Here is a 25,441-nt window from a genome sequence, read left to right as displayed (position 1 = left end):
CCAAAATTTTAATGACCACTAAACATCTGCTCTACTTATAGTTGAGTTGTTGTTATGCTAGATTTATATTTCAATGGCTAGGCTTCTCTCGTTATTTTAGCCAACTGCGAGAATCACTCTATTAGAATAAATGAAAATCTGGTACAACATTCAATTAATAATATATCCATAATTCAGATTAAGCCCTGGGTTGATAGAAACAATGGTGGAAGCTTTGATGACACTCTCAGAAACACAACGAAATCCAGTTATTCAGGTCTTTTAATGTTTTAATTTTTTTACCAACATGTCTCGAGAACCGGTTTTCGCCATTCTGAAAAATACATGGCATCGTATTACAGACAATTTTCCACAATTATTAAAATAAAAATCATAAGATTAATATCAGTTTTGTTACTTGAGTCTACACGGGTCTAGGAAAACAGGTTTTAAGCTTACACTTTTAATGTTCGCGAAAACTGTCTATAATACGATCGATAAATAACTATTCAAAAAATTGATTTACTGATAATACTGTTAATTCTGTACTATGGACTAACTACTCAATGACTACTTAATTGCAAACTTTAAGAAACTTTGACCATACACTCACACAAACACACACATTCACATATAGACTAACTTATTACGTAAAATACACTTGAATTTTTGTAATTTTCTAATTTACCCTTAATTAATTCATCATAAAGAGTCATTGAACTTGATTGTACTTCATTTCGTTTTAAAAAAGGATAGAGGATCTCATAGTATGATACCATAAAATTTTTTGAGGTCAACTTATAAAACAAAATATGCATCTTTTATCTTCAGATTTGTAAATAAAATTCAAAAAGATGCTTATTTTGTTTTATATATAAGTTCTAACTCTCTCAAAAAAAATTTTATTTTTGCCTGTCCAGAGCCCACCTGCACTGGAGGCCTGCAGCTTCTGAACCTGGAGGCCTATCCAAAAAAGCTTAAAACTTGGGAAAATTTCATATACAGGAATGATTTTATCCCTAATAACCTATCTTCTCAGTCCAAAGATAAAGCCTATACACAAGGTTTACGCAAAGTCTCAAACCCCCCCCCCCCCCCCCCCCTCCTTCCTCTAAATACATATTTTCTTATAAACATTCATAAATCTTCAAACTTGCAGTGTTCAAGCTTTTCAATCAATTTAAATTATTATAATCTACAATAAATTTTGTTTATCATCATTGGGGATGTACATAAATCCTTGTTTAGGTTGCCACGTTGTCCGTATTTGTCTCTCTCGGCGAGGGTCCCAGTCTGGAGAATATGAAACCAGTTACTAAGGATTTATTCTCCTTCATCCTGCCCAGGTGTTTTCCTGTACCTCAAGTAAGTTTTTCTGGTAATGCTCTCCGCAGAGGAGCTTGGGATAAGGGTAGTACTGATATTATGTACTTGACTATTAAGTATCCAAACTTACTCAATAATCCCCTTCTTACACAACCAGGGGAAGTTGCGTGAATGTATTCAACTGAGAAATTCGAGTTTCCACATGGGGACTAGAACTCGAACTCTCATCACCGTAACTAAGTGCGTTACCACTGAGCTACGACGCCCCTACATTGCACCCTCATGTGGACATGTTGGGCACTTCCTAAATTTTGATTGGTTGGTTCCTTAGATTGAGAGCCCAAACGTTTCAACTACTAAATGTATTCTACAGACGGGTTAATTTGTGCATCATCATTTGAGAAGTACTTTAATTTATTGGTCATTTTCTTATCCCTTTAGATCCCTGAATTCGGCTACTCTACAATAATATGTATTGATTTGATTGTGGATAGAATCACTTCTGTGCCTAGTTTTTCATAGAGGGAGAGGACAATAGACTATAATTTAAACTGGTACCCAAAGTTTCATAACCACAATAACTTTTCGTTGGTTTAAACTTGTGAAACTTTCATTTATTAATATTAGTTGGTTCTAAACTTGAAGTGTCCAAACATTTCAACCAACAATTTATTATGTTTAGAATCAAGTTGCTGACAATAATGTTCGGTACATGGCCCTGCAGGGTCTCTCAGTCCTCACTCAAATTGATATAATGGTGAGTATTTTTTTCTTAGGGGGAGCGGGGGTGTTTTATTATTGGGTAAATGGTTAGGTAAATATCTTGAAGTAACTTAAAGATAGAAATTATTTTAGTTTTTAACTGGCAATTTTTTAATTCATTCCTGACTTTAAAAATTTATTAGTTATTAGGTCATAGTGAAAATAATCAAAAGCATATTAAAACCTGCATACTATAGCCATGCCATGCATATAGTTGTTGGTAGTTTCTAATACTTTGACTAAGTTTACTGGTTAGTAGCAAGGTTTTTTTTAAGGTAAGGAACGAACTTTTCAGTATGGATTTAAAACCTATTAATATCAGCTGAATTATAACCGGTTCTTAGCAGTAATGAAAAATCATTGTATTACAGACAATTTCCCACATTAATTAAAATAAATATCATGAAACTAGTTTAAATTTTATAATTTTTTTTCACGGAAAGCTGTCTATAATACGATCCGATATATAACCATTAAGATAAAGCTCATAACTAAAATATCTAGATGTTTGTACGGAAAGCTACAGAAGTGAAAAGATTGATCGACACAGGATTAGTGGATGCTGATCCATCTGTTGTACTTCATACATTCAGGAATAACATTCTTTCTATTTCTTGAGATCTTAAGAGACAATGGACGATGAATTCCCTATGTTGATAAAGCGAAGTATCCCTTCTATAGATTAAAATTATGGGTTGAAAGGTGTGAACACAGAGTTTGGAACCAACAAAATATAATTCAAAATTAGTACCAAGGAATTTTGAGCCAACTAATAAGTTCTAAAACTTTGGGTAATTTACAGTCTCGTGTTCCCTCCCTACCCGGAAAAATCAGTAAGGTCGACGAACTTAATTTAAGTTAATAATTTTATGCAACATTGATTTAATTAAAAGAATTGACTTGTCTATAACTGGCAGGGAAGTTTGGGACATTAGACTGAAAATTATATCGGTTCTCAATGTTATATCTTTTCAATTCTGATAATAATGTGGACTTTTATTAGATCTTGATGTTTCTGTTTAAACTAGCAAGTTTAATTTTAATCCACTTAAGGAGTTATTTTGTTTATCATAATTGGGAAATGTGCATCAATTTATCCTACATTGTCTTATCCCTTTAGATCCTTGACAATTAAGACAATTTAATGGAACATGAAATTGAAACACTTGTCTTTTTCTTTTATCTCCAATATTTATTTGCAACTTTAGTAATTAAAAGAATGTTATGTTATTTAGATTTATTAAAAATTTTGCAAAATATCTCACAGTAGAAGTTACAAAACCCTCGGTAAGTCATTAATTCCAAGTAGCGAAGCTACTCTATAATCCACTTATGTCTAGCCTTCTGCAAGTCCTTGAGTAAAATTAATTTGGTGAAAAATTTGTTTTCTTCAAATTTTAGGCCATATTTAGTAATAATTTTCATTTAAATGTTGAATTCTGCTTTACAATATTCTGTTCTTTTTTCATCCAAAATGTTGATAATGGTACCTAGTTTTAACCTAATCATTTCAGGAATCTGCCTCCAGATTAAGAAACCTTACAGTCGCCTTCTGGGTTGACTTCTTGAAGCCGGGCAACTTTGAGATGCTGGAACGGCTGACAAACCCAAATATTAGGTCAGCATTTGCTGATTGTCTGGCTGAAATTGGTCCCGAGCTTTATACAGGAACATATCAATATAAAAACATAACTTTTAGTCAAGGAGATAGATATAAAATGTGAATTTCCCTCAAAGTGCATACCTAGTGATCACAGAACACCCAATACCACCCTTTTATTTTTTTAAGGAATTGAAAATTAGGGGGAGGTTGTAGTTTTTTCTAAATACGTAACCCCTTCGGGATGCCTTCTTCCTGTGGGGTCTATAGCTGTGGGGTGCCCTAACTTTGTGCCCAATATATATAAACAAGGATGACAACATCCATAAAAGCGAAGCACTGAAACGGTAGGACAAACGGACATTAACACTTGTATAGTATCTTAACTGAAAAATCGGAACATAAATGTATAAATGTCGAATCAAAATTGTAAGTAAATTTGTTGAAAAACTGCCTAAAAACAGGATAATGTTTATGAACATACTTACATTTTGGACTTGATTATAGAGTTGCTTCGCTTATAATATTGTTCTTTGTTGTCCCAGGAATCAATATACCAAAAATCAGATCAAACGGATAAATAGAACACTTGAAAATTTGGTGTTAAAAAGTAAAAAATCAACATGTTTAAAATGGACGTACGGACATTTTGGTAATGATTATAGAGTTGCTACGCTTTCTAAATCGTACCCAACTACTACAGGAATCATCATGCAAAGTTTGAAATCGATAGGACAATTCTAACATGCCTAAATTAACGAATAAAAGCTATCTATCTCGGACGGACGTACGGACGGACGGACGTACGGACGGACCGACCCTAATTATAGAAAAGCTTCGCTTTTAATAATTTTGTAATTGGTATAAGCTAAATTGAAACTATATTGATGTGTAAAATCCTGTCTAGAATTACCAGATAAGAAACGAATAGTTTGTATAACCTACATCTTGGGACAGTGCAAAAACTTACTGGACAGTGAAGAAACTAATCCAGAAATTATTTTACAGGTAATGTCTGTTTATATCTATTAGATTTATTACTCTAGATGGTCAGTCAGATACAATAATCCGTTTACCTTCAGCCCTGTGTTCCTATTGGTCCTATCAGGTGATTTGGGATCTAGACTTTTTATATTTAATTTTTAACTAATACAACCCCCCCCCCCTCAAATATTTTTTAAAGTCAAAAGGACATGTATTACTTGTAAATTACAGGGATCTTACAGTCATAGAATAAGGAGGAATAGAAGTGAAAACCATAAAAGTTTCTGGGAAATTAGAAGGAATCTTTGCCATGCACAGTAAAGACAATAATGCTAAAGTACAAATCACAATGACTAGTTGGACAAAATTAGAAAAATTTAATTTGTATCAAAATCTAATATATACTGTTAAAATTTTTTTTGATCTTCATGATTTAACATTATGTATTGTAGTGTAACACACTTGACTTTAAAACAGTTTCAAATAATTCTCTGTAATCAGAAGGTATTTATTTACCCATAAACATTAGTATCTGGTAGAGACTTTGTTCTCTGATACACACCTCTTATTGAAGTGAACACAGCAATAGCTGCTTGGTCATTTTAGACAAAGATGAAAAGTCCCTTAACATATGTTGTTTTAATTTTGTTAAGTACGATTGACCACATTTGTAATTTTCAAGGGTCAGTTAAATGGGTACTGCTCCTTCCTCCCCCCTCCCCCCCTACCACAAGTTAATGCATGGATGTAGTTGCTATCATGTATAAATCAGCTGTTTAAAAACATACATAAGAGGTGGGTTCTATAGTCGGAACTGTGATCACAGTTCTATCACATTGCTGTTCTATCACGGTATCTCACATTGCGGTACCTCGGGCGGCCATTTTTGTGTGTCGGTGCGTTTTATAAACATTACTGTGAGAGATAATACGGTAATATGGTACAGTGATAGAACTGCAATACTTCAGCTGTCATCAACAACAAAATCAACAGCAAAACTACAAAAAATGGGATGTTAAGCAAATGTCGTCTTTGAATTTTGGTTAATTCAGCCTATTTTTTCAAAGTACAGAAAATGTGAAGGGAGAGGGGGAAAGGAAATCTTCCCCCCCCCAGAAAAAAAATTGTTTTACTTACTTTTAGATTACCTAATTTTATTTTCATTTCAATATTTTTTCTCCAAAAATTAAAAAAAAATTTTTAATTACTATTACCATCAAAAATTTTATCTAAAAAAATATTATTTTTATAATAAATATTTAAATTTTTTTTAATTAAAATTTTCATCCCCTGCATAGAGATCGGTTGGGAATGTCCCGTTTTTTTCATCATAAATCTTGCTTTCAATGCATGATTTTTTGTTATGATTACATTATTTTCGTCTGCAAAAGCAAGAATTTTGACAGCTTTTGATAGCTTATACTGTGAGATACTGCTCATCTCCCTCATCCAACTGTGAAATCTACAGCAATGTGAGATGACGTCATAACAGCGATATGTTACAGCGATTGCGTATACCGTGAGATGACTTCTGAACGTCTAGCGTCAGATTTTTGTTGTTGATACCGTATTTGCAGCTGTCGATACCGTAACAGTTTTGTTTATAGAACCCACCTAAGAGCGCAACCTAGTTTTATAATGTAAATACTGAGACCAATATTTTTTGTAAATTTTCTTACATAATTAAATTTTTTAAGGCTTAAAATGCACATCAAATTCATTTTTAATCCATTGTGAATAGGGAAGAGAAAACTGGAAGCTTGGCTACAAGGCTTTTAGTAAATTATTGCAAAAGGAATTTATTTTGAATATTTTTTCTGAATAATTACTGAAATCATGTTATTTACTAACAGCCTTATAGCCGTTTTGATCTTTCAAATGTTCCAATTTTACTTCAGGCTAGCCAGGCAGAATCTTCTACCTGGATTCTATTCTATACTTTATCTTCTTTGTCTTACAGTATAAGACAATGGAAGATAAATTTGTGCAAGACCCAAATGATGATAGACAACATCTTGTCCCTTCTTTAGTTTGAAACTATTGGTTGAAATATTAGATCACAAAACTAAATCAGCCAACTAATAAAATACTTATTAGGTTATATTTTTATAATTGTTTATTATTTTGAGATGTATAGTATTCATGAATCGTTAATTGTCTTATCCCTTCATATCCCTGCTTTCCAATGCAATATTATTTTCCTTTTCAGGACAGAGCAGCTTTAAGTGCTTCCCTAAGAGCCCTGGGTATTTTCATCATGTTCCCGTGTTATCTAACAGATACAACCTTTCACATGGATGTCACAGAAGCTCTTTTACCTAACCTTCCTCTAGTTAAGGTAAGACTGTTAAATAATCACTATTTGTCTGTTGGTCAGTTTTACATGTTATCTGTTATCTCACAGATAAAACCTTTTACATGGATGTTACTAAAGCTTTACTACCTAATCTTCCTCTTGTTAAGGTAAGACTGTTGAATTTAATATTTGCTGGTCTGTTGGTCAGTATTGCATATAATATTATACTTTTTTTCTAGTATCTATACATATATCTATAATATGTCTATTCAATATCTATATATCTATCCATCTAGGATAAGAAAACTAAATCCAACCCTGATCCTGGAAGTACACCAGTACGAGAATCAGATTCTTGGGCTCTAGCAACCTTACAGATATCTATCTATCTATCTATCTAGTATTGCATATAATATTATACTTTTTTTCTAGTATCTATACATATATCTATAATATGTCTATTCAATATCTATATATCTATCCATCTAGGATAAGAAAACTAAATCCAACCCTGATCCTGGAAGTAAAACAGTACGAGTATCAGGATCCTGGGCCCTGGCAACCTTACTGATATCTATCTATCTATCTAGGATAAGAAAACTAAATCTAATCCTGATCCTGGAAGTAAAACAGTACGAGTATCAGGATCCTGGGCCCTGGCAACCTTACTGATATTTATCTATCTATCTAGGATAAGAAAACTAAATCTAACCCTGATCCTGGAAGTAAAACAGCACGAGTATCAGGATCCTGGGCCCTGGCAACCTTACTGATATCTATATATCTATCTATCTATCTATCTAGGATAAGAAAACTAAATCCAACCCTGATCCTGGAAGTAAAACAGTACGAGTATCAGGATCCTGGGCCCTGGCAACCTTACTGATATCTATCTATCTATCTAGGATAAGAAAACTAAATCTAATCCTGATCCTGGAAGTAAAACAGTACGAGTATCAGGATCCTGGGCCCTGGCAACCTTACTGATATTTATCTATCTATCTAGGATAAGAAAACTAAATCTAACCCTGATCCTGGAAGTAAAACAGCACGAGTATCAGGATCCTGGGCCCTGGCAACCTTACTGATATCTATATATCTATCTATCTAGGATAAGAAAACTAAATCCAACCCTGATTCTGGAAGTAAAACAGTACGAGTATCAGGTTCCTGGGTCCTAGCAACCTTACTGATATCTATCTATCTATCTATCTATCTATCTAGGATAAGAAAACTAAATCCAACCCTGACCCTGGAAGTAAAACAGTACGAGTATCAGGATCCTGGGCCCTGGCAAACCTGACAGATATCCTGGTTCAGTCCAAACAACAAATGGAAATAACAGGTTGGTATTAAATTTATGATTTTTATTTTAATATTGGTGGAAAATTGTCTTTAATACGATGCTATAAATGATTTTTTAGTATGGGTGTGAAACGGTTCTAATCTAGCGGATATTAAACGGATTTAAAACCATATTTGAAAGAATAATCACTCCAACTAGAAAAGGAATTTCCAACAGACAAAATTTTTTTATGTTATGATTCTGAATGATTTTCTTCAGTAAATATTCTTAGAGATTCAACTATTTACAGATAACTTTTTACAGGATAAGTGAAAAACACTAATTAACCAATAATATCATATAGTTTTATTGTACCTACACTGTGTTTCAATATATTTATTGGGGATTAAAAATTTATTTATAATGAAATATTAAAATTTTTAAGGTGAATATGATGAATTCCCCATTGGACTGGTGAAAAAGATTTTGAACACGGCAATTTTCTACGCGCTGGACGCTAACTCGGCAATTACAACCAAGTCAAATGTTGTCAGGTGAGGCTTTAGTAGCGGAGCTACTTTATATAGTTAATATATGTGTGAGTGCGTGTGTGTGTGATCCATTGGACTGATGAAAAAGACTTTGAATACGGCAATTTTCTACGCGCTGGACGCCAACTCGGCAATTACAACCAAGTCAAATGTTGTCAGGTCAGGTTTTATCAGGGACGGAGGGGACATTAGTCTTTAAATCATAATAATACAATAACCTTCTATCATATGTTGGTAAGGAACTTTTTCCAACAATGACTTTGATCTAATGGGTATTTTTGTTTATAATTATTGAGAGGTTAAGTCCACTGTCTTATCCATTAAAATTGTCTTTTACTATGGGCAAAATAGAATTAAGTTGTGATTGAATCTTTTGGCATTTCTTATATTATTTGATACCGTTCAGTCGAGCTTTTACAATACTTTTAATAAAAACACCCTTTAAAAAAAACATTAAATTATTTTAGATGTATTGGGAATATGTTGAACTACATTACTCCAGATTATCTCTCTCCTGATGAATATTCGGTAAATAATTTATATATAAGTATTAATTTTTTATAGGTAGTAAATTGATATATATATTATACTAACTCAAAAAATAGGATAGGTTAAAGAAGTTTTCTTCTAGTTTACTATGCCTTATACAAAAAAAGCATATAGGTAGTTTTCACTTCTTCCACTAATTCAAATATTTTAGTGCTTTCTCGTCATTTGTATATGAATCCTTTGGGACATCTAATATGATGGTCTCCCAAAAAGTATGTCTATCCGTCCGTTCTTCCGTTCGTAACCATTTTTTGGAGTGCCTTGGAGATATGTTGATTTTTACTCGCGTTTGAGGTAAGTTATTAAAATAACAAGTATGAAAACTATTCTTGTTTAATTTTAGCAATAAATTATAATGTTTAGGATTTAATGGAGAGAGGAGCCAGAGCTTTGATTACAAATATCACAACTGGAAAAAGCATGAAGGTAAGACAAGGACTTTCCAGGGAGAAAGGGGACATTGGACTGTTTATTACACTAGTTACCAAAGTTTTGTAACAACGCTTTCTTCTCTTCGTTGGATGAACAACTTTGGGGACTTTTATCGAATTTTGCATGAGTCGGTTCATTAAGTTGAATTTCCAAACGTTACAACCACTAATTGTAATCTACAGACGGGGAAATTTTGTGAATCATCATTGGGGATGCACATCAATTTATCGCCTATTATCTCATCCCTTTAGATCCCTGAGCACTGAAAGGATTTTTCTTTTGGTGTAATTTATTTATTCAAGGAAATATGAAGTTGGATCCTGGACATATCAGACAATAGTAAAAATGTCGGATCTAGTGCAGTTCATGGTAAAATGTTCGTGGTAACATTAAAGGTGTCCTACCCAGGTTATTGTAGGCAGTGGGGTCTGTTCTGTTGGCCCAAAACTGGCAGACCCATTTTAGATTTAGTCTGAAGTTGTTGATACACGTTTACAACGGTTTAAAACAAACCTGAAAGAAAAATAAACCAATAAGTAAAAAACACAGTTTCTTTATTTTTAAAAGTTACAATAAATATGTTTAATTTCTTAAGGTTTGGGCTTTCTACTTTGAAATTCTTAGGCATTTATCACTTGAATATAAGAGTCATTTTGAATTGTCAACAAGTACTTTTTAAGAATTGAGCTTATTTAAATATAACTTACTTCGCAAGGTTTTTATCTCCACGTTCAACTTGGCCCAGATGTTACACCAGAGATCCTCAACCAGCCTCTTCAAACAAAGCCGGCGTTCAAGTTTTCTTTACCACAGAGTGTTCTAAAAATTGGCTTTCATAAGATGACTAGCAGATAATAATTTAGTGGAAAATTATTTAAAGGATTGGGCATATATGAATTTCAAATCTTTCTTGGAGCAATTTTGTTTAGACTTATATGTTGTTATATTGAAGAACCGTACCTTTAATTGTAGCAGGAGCCGTTTCTAGCTACACCAGTTTGTCTTGAATACTGGGTCCAATCCTTAAAAAGGAAAGTATTATTAGCATGGAGGAGAAATATGCCTTGTACAAGTTTCTTTTCTTCATGATTATTAATTTTTCTTATTTGTTCCAACAACAAATTAGTTACCTAGTATTCTGTGGGTTAAAGCAGCTCCTCAATGGCTAGTTGAGGCCCACGAAGGTCCAAGTCCACAAGTCCAGCTTCCCGGCCGTCCCAGGTTGCAATATCAACAGAACCGTTTCCCGTCAATCCTTAAATTAACTCACATGAGATTGGAAATTTGTTAACATCTGAATTTCAAATTTCTATTTATACCTATCCCCGTTTTCTTTTCATTATTTTATGGGCTGTCTTTCTCTCATTTAATTGTAGAATTTTAAATGCTTTTACCTTGCAATAAGCTCATAGTACTTGGAGGTTCATTTTAATAGGTTTGCTTGACTTCTGAAATTATAATATGCCTTTCATTTTCACTGTTAAAATTCAAATGGATTTACAATTTAACATTACAAGATTCTTAAATATAAATTGTTAACAAACAAATCTTTTTATTGAATCTACCTTTTTTAAGGATTGACAACGCAGTGTAAAAAAGATGGAGTTTTGCTTTAATTATCTTAGATTATTTTTAACGTGGCCAAATACATAAATAACAATTTTCTAGTCTGATACTTAAATAAATTGGTCTTTTAAATTTAAGAAGAAACAAATTTCAAAGGAAAATTAAGCCAATTTAATAATATAAACTACAACTAGGTTTTTTTGTTTCTCGTTGAAGAAAGTAGCAGGTTCGAGTCTTCGCCTCTAGCCAGAGGGGGGAATCCATAGGCGTAGATAGGGAGGAGTTTCTGAGCCTCTATACAGATAAATACTACAAAAGGGTGTTAGTAGCCAAACTGTGAAACGTTTATGATATTTTCGTACAAAAGGGGACTATCCACGAACCAGAGCAAGTGATTCTAAGCATCTTCCAGCATTGACCCATAGTATTTTTTTAGTGAATATACTAAGTTTATGTTTAATATTTGCTTTATCGACTAAAAAGTTAGGTTTCACCATGTTTTTATATGAAAAAAACTTTGAAATGTAAAGCAATTTTTAAAGCAATATCATCAAATGCTTTGTTGAGTTAAAAGGACAAAATAAAATAACACTACAGAAAAGCATCAAATGTTGTGAATTGCAAAAGCACATTAATGAAACAGTTTACAAGTTACCAACCATTTTCATTTTTAATCACAATAATATACTTTTGTGTCAAAACTATTAAATAACAGGTTGAACTAATCAAAACGTTCGATGATATTGCACCAAACCATGCGTAACATTTCAAAGTTTTTTTCATATAAAACCATGGTGAAACCTAACTTTTTAGTCGATAATACAAATATTAAACATAAACCTAGTATATTTACTAAAAAAATACTATGGGTCAATGCTGGAAGATGCTTAGAATCACTTGCTCTTGTTCGTGGATAGTCATCTTTCAACTTATACAGAAGCTTACAAATTATAATAATCTGGAATAGCCGTTACCCAAAAGTGTACTGCGATCTCGCAGCGAACATTAATGAGCGAAAAAGATAATTTTACAGGTTTCTCAATCACAGGAGATGTTTCTTTTTATTGTTGGTAGGGGGAAGGTCACTGAGACATTATTTTAGTTGATATTGTTCTAGTAATGGATATACTATTACTTAGATGTTACTCCAGATTATCTTAGAAAGTGAAACTTGTAGTTGGCTAAAATAATGATCCACCCTTTTTACCTTTACTAGACGAACGAACTGACCAATAAATGAGTTTCATGTTAGCAAGCTAAATTGACGAAAATTCTCCCCTGTGTCATAATATCCACGTATGTATATCCTATCCAATATTCTAGGTGAGATGGAATGCCTGCTACGCCTCGTCCAATCTGTTGAAGAAGTCAGACATTACCGAGGATATGGGCAAATGGGTCCTAGATCTCATCAACAGTCTCAGCTCTCTGGTTCTCAATTTCCAAAATTTTAAGGTATTTACATTTAATTTGCATTAGCAGCCGCGCCCCCTAATCTTTATGGATCTAATTACAGGAAGGGGTATTGTCAACAAAACTACAAAATAAGATTTAAATATTCCGTGAAATGAACATACATCCAAGGTAAGGTGAAAGTGGACTAAAAAAACTTTGAATCATCTTTTGACTAAAATTTAATATTAAAATAGCCTAAAATTAATTTAGGACCTATGTGATGCTTTCCTAGAATGGAGAACTCAATTGTTTCAGTAGTTTTTAAGCTTCAGACAAAAATACCTTACTACTTCATACTATAGGACAACACGTTTCAAATGAATGAAAATAGATAGGCACTATATGAATGTATTTATTTTTGATCAATATTTAAATTTGAATAAACTGCAGTATTCTTGTATAGGTGCGCATAAATGCCGCGGTCGCGCTTGGAGCTGTACGTACAAGAAGCGCAATTAGTTCTGTACTTTTCAACGTACTGGAAAGTCTGGTTGTTGGGCTCGAGTCCTCGCAAAATCTTGAGGTTTTTGGAGAATATCAACATCAGTCTAATTTAGGTATATATAAAATAAAGTGTACAAAGGGAGGTATTTTTTTCGCGATATTCCGTCTAGTCAAATGCGCTTATTAGGTCAAATTGTTCTTAATTATGACAATTTGAATACGCATAGTATAAATAAACGCACAATTAAGAACAGTTTGACCTAAGCTTCCACCCAACTTTAATATATTAAATATTGGGGAAAAATGCCTCCCTTTATTTTATTTTCTTGTCGACCGTATAATTTACCAGTATTGCCCTTCAAACTGTACCAAATAGCCTAAATCATGCCATTTCTTGAAAATTGTGGAACCATCGGTTCAGACGTGTATGAGTTCAGACTTCACTTAAAGACAACTAGCTATACATTTTACATCAATAGATTTTTTATTACTTGGATCTTACACCAATCATCATGTTCTCTAATAAAAGGAAACTTGTAGCTGGCTAAAATATCGATCTTCAACCCCTCTTGCCCCATCCCCTTCTGCCCAAAAAATACAGGAAAATATCAACCTAAATTGACGAAAATTTTTCTACATCCATTTAATTTAAATATTGAAAAAAGTTTTATATTTCAGTTCAGCAGCTGTGCTTAACGTTGAGTCATTTAATCACTTTTATAACAGATAGAGAATTTACAAGGTAATTTTCTTTTTTTGAAGCTTTTTTCGTTAATGTTAGAATTGTACTATCGATTTCAAACTTTGAACTATGATTTATGTAAAAGTACAATTGGTACAATTTAGAATGCATGGCAATTCTATAATACTTTTCAGTATGTCCGTACATACATTGATTTTTTACTTTTTTGACAACAATCTTTAGAACGATTCAATGATTTTAAGTGTTAATGTTCCTTTGTTTTACCATCGGATTTTTGGACTTTGCTTTTATGTGTAGTAAACTACTTTTTTTCTCTAATTATACCTTTCATGTAGATTAAAAGATGTACTATATGGAAATTGGGACATAGTAGAAACTTCCTTCATGTCAGCAGCTAGAAATATACCTCCAAACAAGTTTACACCAATTCTAGAGGCGCACAGACATATTTCAGCTTTTAGTCCAAGGTAAGGCTTAAGGGAGGGAGGGGACATTATGCTTTTTATTACACAAGTCCCCAATGTTTTCTTATTTTTTGGCTTAACAACTTTGGGGACTATATTTTGATTTGTTGGTTCATTAAGTTAAATGTCACTGTCCAAATATTTCAACCTCAAATTGTAATCTTAAGAAAGGGTAATTTTCTTTTGTCTGTTTTTTTAATTAATCATATTTTTGTAGGAATGAAGAAGAATCGAGTATACAAGCCTTATTTCAATCTTGTGTGGATAATACTAGATAATCAAACAGAGATAATAAGAGTGGTGGAACAGTTTGGTTATAGAGAAGCTACGTACTAACAAAGTTACATTCAGTTACGCAGGGAGGGAGGGGACAAAGGACTGTGAATTTTATTTTTAATAGTATCAAAAGTTTCAAAACTCGTTCTCTCAATCATTGGATAAAAATATTTGGGTAATTTTAATATTCATAAGGGTTAATTTTGTTTTCCATGATTATGAATATCTATCTATTGTCCATTAATTTATCCCTTGAGATTTAAATCATGTAAAGCTTGTGTTTTATTATACATGAAAAGAACACAAAAAAACATGATATAAATCACTTAATATCTTGTAGGGTAGTGCGGGGTAATTCCGGTCAATTTTTTGCTTCAACTTAAAAAAAACATACTTCCCAAAAACTTTTTCCGGTTTTTAAGAGTGCAAATGAACGATATGGCAATAACGAAGAAGCCTGTCTTGGTCCCATTAAGATCTCGCAACTAGAAGTCGGTCAAAAATCGGTTTAAAGGGCGGCGGTTGGCCTATACCAGAATAACCCCACCGGTGGGGCTATTTCGGTCAGTTGACTTTGGGGGGGGGGGGTGGAACACCCCCTTAAAATTTTTTTTTTAACATTTTAAACTATGAGTAGAAAGCTGAGGTCATTAGCTTTCTAACGGTACTAGTCGCATGCAGATCAGACAATTTTTTGACCACATTTTCCCCATTTGAAAAAAGTCGGTAAAATCGCAAAAAAAACATCAATTTTTTTCATGCAAACTTTTTTTAAAAAATCATACTTTTTATTATATGATTAGGTTTTTTTAAGCTTTATACATAAATTAGTGTCAATTTCTGATTCGAAGGTCTTGGAATTTCTTGAAAAAAGTGATTTTTTCCCCAAAAATTTTTAATTTTAAAAATCCTGCCAGTTTTGACAGCAGTTTTTGATACAATTTTTCTTGTCTTAAATTGGCTAGGACTGACCTACAAGGGTGGTTAAGGTGTCTAAAGATGCAAAATTACATGCCTGACAATTAACTCGAAATGATATGGGGTCTAACTCTAATATTTCAACACATTTTATGCAACAGGAATTTTGAAAATGCAAAATTTTGAATATGTACTCTAAATCTTGGAGATAGAACCCATATCCTGGGGAGTTTTTGTTAGGACATGCAAAGAGCTTTCTATAGACACCTTAAACACCTTTCTAGCTTAATCCTAGCCGATTTGACATAAAAAATCCAAACCGCGCAAAAATCGCGAACACCCTCTTATACGAAAAAGATGCAAGGGTTTCATATGGAATTTTAAATCTTCTAGCGGTCTTTCTAATAGACATACACCTTCTTACATGAGCCAATGCAGCTGATACATCTTCAGGCAAATATTTAAGGCGTTCCTTTGGGTGATATACTCTTCCAATTACTATAAAAATGTGTCTGAAAAATTTTAAATGTCTTTACAAATTGAAAAGCTTAGGCAACAAAACATGACATAATACAATCAGTAAAATGACTAATAATGTACATCTAACAACAGGCAAGGCAATGATTAAAGCTTAGGTCATGCTTTTAGGTTGTTCATGCTTCCAGATCACCTGAAAAAAACATTAGGGTATTATACATTTATAAATACAGTAATAAAAAAAAGTAAAAAAGTGACCGGAATAGACCATTTTTTTTTAGACGAAAAAAAAATTATGAAAAAATCAAGTTAGAACAACGCCTCCAATTGCAAACGATAAATGAATGCCATATCTTTCATTTTACAAAAACCCGGGGGTCGATAGGACTTACCATTTTTTCACAATTTTAGATTGAACATGGCCTATTTTGAAATTTTTTTTGCAAATTTTTTGCAACTTTTTGAGGGCAAAAAAATCATAGAAGGAGTGATCTGACAAAAATTTGCTGAAGTAAGAAATGAAAGTATAGGCAATAAACTACAACTTTGCTTTTCTGAAGATCTCTCGCAAACGTTTAGAACACCGTTAAAAAACGGTTTTTAAAAAATTGGTCGTTTGACCGGAATTGACCCGAAGACCGCATTAACCCCGCACTACCCTAATATCTTATTAAAATTGAAAAATTAACCAGTCTAAAATTCCATCCAGCCAAAATGTTGATTGTTATACTTCTTATATATGTTCTAGTCTTATTTATTGCATTTATAATTAACAGCTTTTTTTGTTATTATTTGCTAGATTTTTAAAACTTTTTTATCAAAGTTTGCATTTATTACCTACTTTAAATAGATTTTCTAAATAAATGTATTAATAACAATAACATTTTACCAATAATTAACTAATTTTCATAAAAAGGGGTAGGGATTTTCATTTACTTAAAATTCAATTTAGCCACAAATTATAAGAATAAATCCCCCCCCCCCCCCCGGCCCTCTTCCTTAAAAATTCAACAAAACGTCTGTTAAGCCTTTGTAATTCTATACACAATCATGCCATAATAATAACATACTTACATGTGATCACCAATAACCTAACAATTTTTTGCAGATTTTCTATAAAAAAAAATGTATCGTGCCAACAGGGGATACCCGGGCAACCCTCCCCCTGGTCAGGGAGGCTTCATGGGACATGAATCTATTGAGGAACATAATCAAGAATTGGAGGGAGAGTTAAAGGTATATTTTTTAGTCATTTCTAGGGATTTAGGCTATTTTTTTCTGGGGAAACTCAAGTTCGCTCCCTCCAAGAAAAATATTCCTTTCTTCTAAAAGCCTCCTTTTGTACCTAGCCATAAGAAAAAATAAAATCGGAGAGAGATGATACGTTTGACTGTAGTTTACACCTGTACCCAAAGTTTTATATTTTTATATATTTGTTGACATAAAAAAATTTTAATTTTGATTGGTTAGTTCGAAACTAATAGTACCCAAAAGTTTCAGCTAATTTCATCTAAAGATATCTGAATAAAAATAAACTAATATTTATCACATCAAATTGTACAAATACTTTTCCTTTGCTTTTATCCTAATGATATGTCGTATAAATCCTAACTTTAGAAAAACTTTCAAGGAAACATTGTTTCAGGGTAAAATCGGAGCCTTGAAGAGCTTATCTATACACATCGGAGAGGAGGTTAGGGAACAAAATAGGTAAGTTTAATCCATATTTTTAAAGAAACAGGATGCCTGTCTGTCTTGTGAACCACGATATGGATGCTTTTCAGTGAAGATTCTTAAGGTCTGAGTGATATTTAGTATTATTTTGAGGGTGGGTAGTAGGTACCTCAGGAAAGATTGCCTCTAGTAAATATACCATACGCCTCCACCCCCCCCCCCCACCCTCAAAATTGTCCGATAAATTGATGACATCCCCAATGTTGATACACAAAATTACCCCTTCTGTAGTTGAAACGTTTAGACACTCAACTTAAAGAACCATCCAAGCAAAATTCAATAAAAGTCCCCAAAGTTATTCAATTAAGAAATTTTGGAGACTAGTGTAATTAACAGCCGAATGTACCTTCCCTTGCTTATGAAAATAATGTTTCTATTTATTATCAGGTTATTTAATTACATGGTTGAAATTTACGGCTCATAACTGGGTGTGAACAATGTATATTAATTTATCGGTCACTGTCTTATCCCTTAAGACCCCTTTGTAATCTCAACAGATCTATAGTATAGATGTATATACAGACAACTACCTCCCTTCCTTTATCAAAGACCTCTTTCGTCTGCTTCTAGATTATTTTCTGCTACTTGGCTGTGTTAATATAAGCGACACCATTGGTTGATTTTCATTGACCCAATAGAAAAGTTGCACAAGGTGGTTGTGATGGGGAGTTCTTTAACCCTTTCTCCCTCTAGTATTATATATTAATGTAATCTCAATGTTGACCAAAAATGTCTATCTTAGGTTATTAAATGACATGGATGACGGGTTCGACTCTACGGCTGCCATGTTCTCCAACACCATAGGCAAGATATTCAAGCTTGCTAAGAGCAAGCCACACCTCTACATCTACTATCTGCTGGCTTTCTGTTTATTTGTCGTCTTTGTACTCTGGTTGTATATCAGATAGTTTAAATATCACAAAATTTAGGTTAATATCTAGGAATATGTCAACTTAAGAACAACTGTTTTGAAAAATATATTAATTGGACATTTTTATAAAATTGGAGTGATAGCTGGAGATTAAATATTTTTTTAAAAACGTTTCATGGAAAGAAAACGAATTAGTGGGTTTCGTCGTATTTTCACAGTATGTTTCTACTTCTAGCCCCTGTGGGGGGACTACAGCCCTGTAGGGCAATCATAAACATTTACCTAACCATCAATAATCTTCGTTTTCTTTCCATGATTCAAAAAAATCTTTATGTTTGCTAAACGTTTATTATAAAACCAAGTTTATGTTTTTTTTCTAGATGTATATATTAAGTAATGTGTAATAAAAAATCTTTGTTTGTAGTGTTACGTAATATTTATGTTGCTATTTAAACACTGGTCTAAATCCATGTAAAAAAGTAACAGGATGTCTGTCTGTATGTAGGATCACGCTAAACCGATATGGTTCTCTTATTAAGTGAAGCTTTTTATATGTCAATGGAAGTTAAATAACAATTTTGGAGGTAGGGTAACTCCAGCCCACACTCCCAAAAATAGCCCCTAGGAAAAATTACCCCCAAAAAACTATAAAAGAAGGAAGGGGCTTTGCCACTAGTTCAAACATAAGATTAACTATATTAGTTTTTAAATACCACCTTCCGAAAATCTTCCTGGTGCATGAACCTTCTCAATTCAAATATCATTTTTACATTTTTGTCAATGCAAATCGTATTTATTATTATTAACATAAGCCTAGTATTACATTTAACCGGTTCTTAATTGTAAATTACATAACAAATTCAGAAATTCCAACCATATTAAATTAAAGATTTTAATTTATAAAAAAGGAAATAAGTATTCTAAAATTGGTTTGTTGAATTTTAGTAATTCAGGGATCTGAAGGGATAAGACATTGGACGATAAATTGATATACATCCCCATCAATAATAAACAAAATTTTCCCTTTTGTAGGTTAATTATCTGTTAAAATTTAATAAGTACCCAAAGTTTTTATATCAACAAATAAGCTAACTTGATTATAAAACTTGGGATAATATCATGATTTATAGTCCAATGTCCCCTCCCTCCCTTAAAAAAAGAAATTAACATCATTTCATTATACTTTTGAATACGATTGGGCTCAAATATTATTTTTTCTACCTCGCAGTTCAATTTAAGCATCAGTTAAAAATACATCTAAAATTTTTCTTCCTTGCCCAACAAAATTTATAATCTAAATAACATTATTGTAATAAAAAAACATAGGTGGTTTTTAAAGTTGTCTATAGTATACAAAAATAATTTTCTATCCTGTAGTTTTCAAAACATTCCTATGTTTTACTTCCACTTGCAACATAGATTTGCATTTTGATCAACATTTTATTTACCTACTTTACATATTTTTCCGGATTAAAAGACTAACAAATGCTAAAGTTATTAAAGTGTTTGGCTTCGAATCCGATTGATATCCGGTGTATTAGAACCGGTTCTCAGCCATCATGTTTATGAAAAATCATGTATATCATCAAATTAGATAAATTATAAAAATAAAAATAAAATAAAAATCATGAAATTAATTCCAATTTGTTTAGCAAGGTCCTTTGGACCCTCGGGATTTAAACTTATTCTTTTTAATTTTAATATCCATGGAATGATGTCTATAATACGGTCCTTGTGTTTTAATATTACAACTAAAGCAACTTTAAAAGCCACCTATTTACACTAGGATCTAGTGCAGTTCACGGTAAAATGTTCCTGGTAACGATTATCTCCATTATCCTTATATTTTGGAACTGCACTAGATCCCTTTATTGTTTATATACTGTGATAAGAATATTTTATAATGAGGACAGATTTTATATATAGTAATTTATATAGAAATAATATATATGTAATAATAATGTATAATTATATATAATAGGTTTTCATCATAAATTGTCTTAAAATTAGGGATAAAGGGATAATTATATTTAACAATTTTGATTTGTGTTATGTTTGTTTGTTTTAAATAATACCTTTCCATTATTTTTGACTACTTGGAATTATACTGCTACTGAAAGATTTATAGACACTTTCTCTCATTCGCGGATATTAACGTAACAAATCAAAAGATTAAATCCAGTTTTATGAGCCCCAAGGGGCCAAAGGCCTAGTCTAACAAAACTGTTATTTATTTAAAGAAAACTGGCCGTAATACGATGAGTATTAGTATGGATAAAAACTAGGGTTGGGCCGGATACTTTTTTGACCGGATACCGGATATCCGGCTGATTTCTAAACCCGGATATCCGGTTCCGGCCGGCTATATGGCCAACGTTCGATATCCGGCAAATTACCGGATATCCGGCTAGATAACCGGATATTCGGCCGGATATCATGTAACCGGATAGTTTTAATATCCGGTATCTGGCCGGATAGTGAAAATGACCGGATATCCGGCCGGCCCAACCCTTATAAAAACCGGTTATAATCTAGCGGATAATAATCGGTTTCGAAGCCATAATGGAAAAACTTATCCCTTTATTCCTAAATTGCATTTCAGACCTGATATTCAAAAATATAAAATAACTTGTAATTTATTGAAAATGGCGCGACAAGGAGCTTCCCTACAAAATTACAACAACGAGCTTGTCAAATCTCTGGAGGAATTGTGCAAACGAAGAAATGATTTGGAGGTAAAATAGTTTTTCTTTGGGAGAAGTATTTCTATTATCTAGAAATTTATGGTGTATGTCCGTTCAACAAACATAGGTGCTTACCCTGAAAGTGCCAATCGAGTATTACCCCCCCCCCCCCTCCCTCCCTACCGCCAAACCACTTATTTGTTAAATAAATTGAAAATAAGGGGACCGGACCCCTGTAGCGCTACCTAGTAGCCAGTAAACCCTAACCTAAGGGTTTTACAAATCTAATATATTATTTCTTTAGTCAAAAGTGCCCATAACTCTTACTATCCTAATGTAAAAGTAACAGGATCTGTGTGTCTGTCTGTATCGAAGGCTTATAATGGTAGATTTATAAATATTTTGTGGGAGAGTATCACCAACCTCCCATGTCCAGTTTCCAAAAAAAATAAAAGTTAAAGGGGGGATGGGGTCAACTTTCCTCCATCCATCTAATTAGCCCCTAACGGCCTCTAGCGGCGCAGCCTCTTGTATGAAGAACATTTAATATCAAATATAAGATATACATATATTTGCGTTTGCATTGCACATTTTAATCCTTGTAAATATGAAAAACATTAACATGAATTTAGTTGTTTCTTTGTGGTTATATTATGAAGTAATTCAATAGTTAAGAATATTAAGAAATATATGTAACAATGTATAGTTATTATTATTTCTTGAAGAAATGCTAGCAGTTACCTACGGGTAAAAAAATTATATTTGGAAAGATATAAATCCCAAGAGGATTACGCCCAAATTTACTTACAACTTCGTTTTGACTTATACATTTATATTCTGCTTATTCAGTTCTGACACTTTTAGAGTGTTAATGTTCGATTGTCCGACCATTTAAGAGCTTTGCTTTTATGGATGTTGTCAATGTCATCCTTGTTTTAACTAATATTATATACATTTGAGATTCAGACAAAGGTTGTGCAATAAAAAAGTTGATAAACAATATTTATAACTTTAGAAGGTGATAGATAAAGAAGAACAAGAGAAGAGAGAGCTAGAAATGGAAAAAAGTAAAATTGAAGAAAGACTGCAGGTTTGGCTTTATTTGTAGAGCAGCCACTCTTAAACTTGTTTTGACGGCTATGTCTCATTCTACCATTTATATGTTCATCTGTTTTAATTAGAATTCTATTTGCTAACTTTATAATTTATTTGTCAGTTAGTCCGTCAGTCAGCAACTCAATAGCGGAAATAAAATTTAACATCCAAAGTAGTTTCGACCGCTTTGAAGCAGCTCCTTAGCTGCTTATATTATTTTATTAAACTTCTTGTCGTTTTAAAGGAATTGTTGGAGTTTGCTTGATTTAATTTGTCCGTATGTTAAGTTAATCCATGTTTTTTGTGCTTATCTACTTATGGATGTTGTCGTCCTTGTTTTTTATTTATTAATATTTGACGCTGACTTTAATTAGATTTATAGTTTTAAGTGAAATATGAAACCTATTCACATATTTATTAGCATATCCTTTCTTTAAATCATGTTTGTAGGTATGTAGTCCCTTCTTTCCTTTTTTGGGATTTTTCATATAAACATTTTATACAACACAGATGACAACATCCCTAAACGGGAATCATTAAAATGACACTAAAACGAACAGTAATAATTGTATAGTGTCAGAACTTATAAGATAAATATTAATTTACGAGTCTAAACAAAAGGGGAATAGGCACGAAGCTGAATATGATACTGTTATTAGGGAAATTGTGACACGAACGAGAGCAAGTGATTTTTAGTGATTAGCATGGACCATAAGTTATCAACCAAACCTGAATATGATAGTTATTGAGAAGCCGAGACAGCCTACATGAAAATATTATTTCTATATTTAGATTGTAAATAATAGCCTTGACCAAAAGTTGTCAACCAAAGCGGAGTATGATAGAGTAATTGGAGAAGCAGAGACAGCCTACATGAAAATATTAGAATCAAGCCAGGTACGTTGCCATTATTTCGTAAACGGGTGAGATTTACCCCATTACCACTCCATTAGAGTAATAAACTATAGGGGGAAGGGGTTAAATAACTATATTTCCCTATCGAAAGGACCTTGTGTCGATTCTCAATTGGGTCCAACTCTACTTACTTGGCTTCCATTGACTTTGAAGTGGGGGAGGGGGGGGGGGGGGTTGTCGACGACGCATCCATGAGCGTAGCTGCTAGTTAACAAGGATGACAACATCCATAAAAGCGAAGCTCTGAAACGATAGCGACACACGGACATTAACACTGTGTCAGAACTGAATAATCAGAATATAAATGAATAGGAGTCAAAGCAAAATTGTGAGTATATTTGTTGAAAAACTTCTTGATACAGGATAATGTAAATGGACATACTTACATTTTTAGGGCTTGATTTTAGAGTTGCTTTGCTTATAATATTGTACTTTGTTGTCCCATGAATCAGTATACCAAAAATCAGAACATTCGGATAATTAGATCACATAAAATTTTTTTAAAATAAATAAAATGGACGTACGGACATTCTGGTAATGATTATAGAGTTGCTACGCTTTCTAAATCATACCTAACTACTTCAGGAATCACCATGCAAAGTTTGAAATCGATAGGACAATTCTAACATGCCTAAATTAACAAAAAAAGCTATCTGTCTCAGACGTACGGACGGACGTACGGACCGACCCTAATTATAGAAAAGCTTCGCTTTTAAAAATAATGCTTTCATTGCAGTTCTTATTTAGGTTTTATTGAATGTCGTGAAAAGTAGATCACAAGAGCTTAAACAATCCTCGAGTCGAACAAAGGTAAAAATCTTTCTTTTCAAAACCGATTAATATCCGCTTGATTAGAACCAGTTTTCAGCCCTACTGAAAAATCGTGTATATCATCGTATTATAGATTGCATTCCGCGGATATGTAAATGAAAAATTATAAGATTAATACCAGTTTTTTTATCCGGGTCTTCGGCTTACATCTTAGAAAAGCTTCACAGATTTTTAGTCTTTATTAATTTTAGCTATAAATCTAGGGACAGTTTTATGCTATTATTGTTTTCCAGGTAACCTCTACGACGCCAGATTCTGGGTATCCACACACCTGCACCCCAGCTCCGCATCCTTCTAATTGTAATGATAGAAGATAGCCAGTTGGTATCTAGATAGATAAAAGCTAGCTGGGACATAGTAAGAAAGATAATAGCCAGCTGGGTCCTAGTAAGGTTTTTTTTTAAAAATTGTATGTAAGTTTTAAGGAAGGGCGGTGACATTGGACTGTAAATTACACTGGTACCCAAAGTTTTATAATTACGTTATCTTACAATTCCTGCCATCACCTGGGTTGTACATCAATTTATCGTCTATTGTCTTATCCTTTTAGATTCCAAATGAAGATATTTCTGGTATTTTTAACTCTTATATGAATCTTAAGATAACGCTTTAGTACTTATAAAAAGATTAACAAAAATACGTTTAACAGATCTTTCTGACATTTATAACTTATCCCTAAGTTAAAGATTTTTTATTTCATCAATTATAACATTCCATATATTAAATTACTTTTTAAAATAGCACAAAAAATATAAAAATTATTTAGTTCAATATAAAAAGACATTACCAAAGAATATTTCTTTATGATATCCAGGTAAATCTTATGAAAAAGATTATATTTATAAATTCTTATATTCTGTAAGATGATTATGAGGATCTCGTACGTTCAAGTTAAAAATATTCCAGGTATCGATTATGTCCAAAAACAATCTATTACCTTTTAAGGCGGCTAATGGCGGAACGTATATAATATGCTCGCAACAAATTTTAACCCACAAAAGAAAGCTTACAACTAATCTGAAATAGTCATTTTTCAATAATGCCCAGTTTTCTCGCAGTAAATACATACACACACTATAGAAATTAGATTTTTGAAGATAATGCAATCGTTACCAGGAACATTTTACCATGAACTGCACTAGATCCGGTTATTAATATTAATAAATATTTACATATTTTTTTGTGATCTAATAGACCTCATCCGTCCTGTTAATAAAAATTTTCATTTTAAAATCTAAACAAGT

The 25,441-nt window shown here is 32.7% G+C and overlaps 3 protein-coding genes and 1 long non-coding RNA gene across 7 annotated transcripts in view; 3 read left to right on the top strand and 1 right to left on the bottom strand.

The window, feature by feature from the left end:
* The window catches only part of LOC145305508 (HEAT repeat-containing protein 6), a 39,717-nt gene extending 22,541 nt beyond the window's left edge, over window positions 1-17,176 (top strand). Inside the window, exons 12-30 of one of the 4 annotated variants that reach the window (XM_080147391.1) lie at window positions 178-256; window positions 1,228-1,344; window positions 1,988-2,062; window positions 2,572-2,660; window positions 3,303-3,354; window positions 3,582-3,735; window positions 4,575-4,675; window positions 6,861-6,989; window positions 8,059-8,113; window positions 8,227-8,292; window positions 8,678-8,786; window positions 9,251-9,311; window positions 9,696-9,758; window positions 12,654-12,785; window positions 13,189-13,342; window positions 13,908-13,971; window positions 14,268-14,399; window positions 14,614-15,023; window positions 16,705-17,176. In XM_080147391.1, coding sequence (XP_080003517.1) covers window positions 178-256; window positions 1,228-1,344; window positions 1,988-2,062; window positions 2,572-2,660; window positions 3,303-3,354; window positions 3,582-3,735; window positions 4,575-4,675; window positions 6,861-6,989; window positions 8,059-8,113; window positions 8,227-8,292; window positions 8,678-8,786; window positions 9,251-9,311; window positions 9,696-9,758; window positions 12,654-12,785; window positions 13,189-13,342; window positions 13,908-13,971; window positions 14,268-14,399; window positions 14,614-14,674 — 1,693 coding nt within the window. In that variant the 3' untranslated portion in view covers window positions 14,675-15,023; window positions 16,705-17,176. Of the gene's footprint in view, window positions 1-177; window positions 257-1,227; window positions 1,345-1,987; window positions 2,063-2,571; window positions 2,661-3,302; window positions 3,355-3,581; window positions 3,736-4,574; window positions 4,676-6,860; window positions 6,990-8,058; window positions 8,114-8,171; window positions 8,293-8,677; window positions 8,787-9,250; window positions 9,312-9,695; window positions 9,759-12,653; window positions 12,786-13,188; window positions 13,343-13,907; window positions 13,972-14,267; window positions 14,400-14,613; window positions 15,024-16,704 lie in introns of all 4 variants that reach the window. The other 3 variants (XM_080147327.1, XM_080147256.1, XM_080147175.1) reach the window with 3 other exon arrangements.
* LOC145306774 (uncharacterized) lies at window positions 9,787-11,621 on the bottom strand. The gene is made up of 4 exons (XR_013875225.1): window positions 11,159-11,621; window positions 10,895-11,019; window positions 10,472-10,786; window positions 9,787-10,277 (listed from the first exon to the last, which is right to left on the bottom strand). It is a non-coding gene; the product is annotated as an uncharacterized LOC145306774 (long non-coding RNA).
* On the top strand, window positions 17,165-21,275 carry LOC145306632 (BET1 homolog). Its single transcript, XM_080148931.1, has 3 exons — window positions 17,165-17,303; window positions 17,713-17,777; window positions 18,544-21,275. The coding sequence occupies exons 1-3, from the start codon at window positions 17,193-17,195 to the stop codon at window positions 18,707-18,709; spliced, it is 342 nt and encodes a 113-aa protein (XP_080005057.1). The 5' UTR covers window positions 17,165-17,192; the 3' UTR covers window positions 18,710-21,275.
* On the top strand, window positions 21,156-24,596 carry LOC145306508 (microtubule nucleation factor SSNA1-like). The gene is made up of 5 exons (XM_080148684.1): window positions 21,156-21,407; window positions 22,372-22,446; window positions 23,244-23,348; window positions 24,114-24,176; window positions 24,431-24,596. The coding sequence occupies exons 1-5, from the start codon at window positions 21,156-21,158 to the stop codon at window positions 24,512-24,514; spliced, it is 579 nt and encodes a 192-aa protein (XP_080004810.1). The 3' UTR covers window positions 24,515-24,596.
* Window positions 24,597-25,441: the final 845 nt, after the last annotated feature.

The sequence above is a fragment of the Acartia tonsa genome, chromosome 1 (assembly GCF_053477335.1).
Source record: "Acartia tonsa isolate MP-2025a chromosome 1, ASM5347733v1, whole genome shotgun sequence".
Taxonomy (NCBI): domain Eukaryota; kingdom Metazoa; phylum Arthropoda; class Copepoda; order Calanoida; family Acartiidae; genus Acartia; species Acartia tonsa.
Note: the sequence above shows the minus strand (reverse complement) of the source record. Positions and strands in the feature narration are given on the sequence as shown.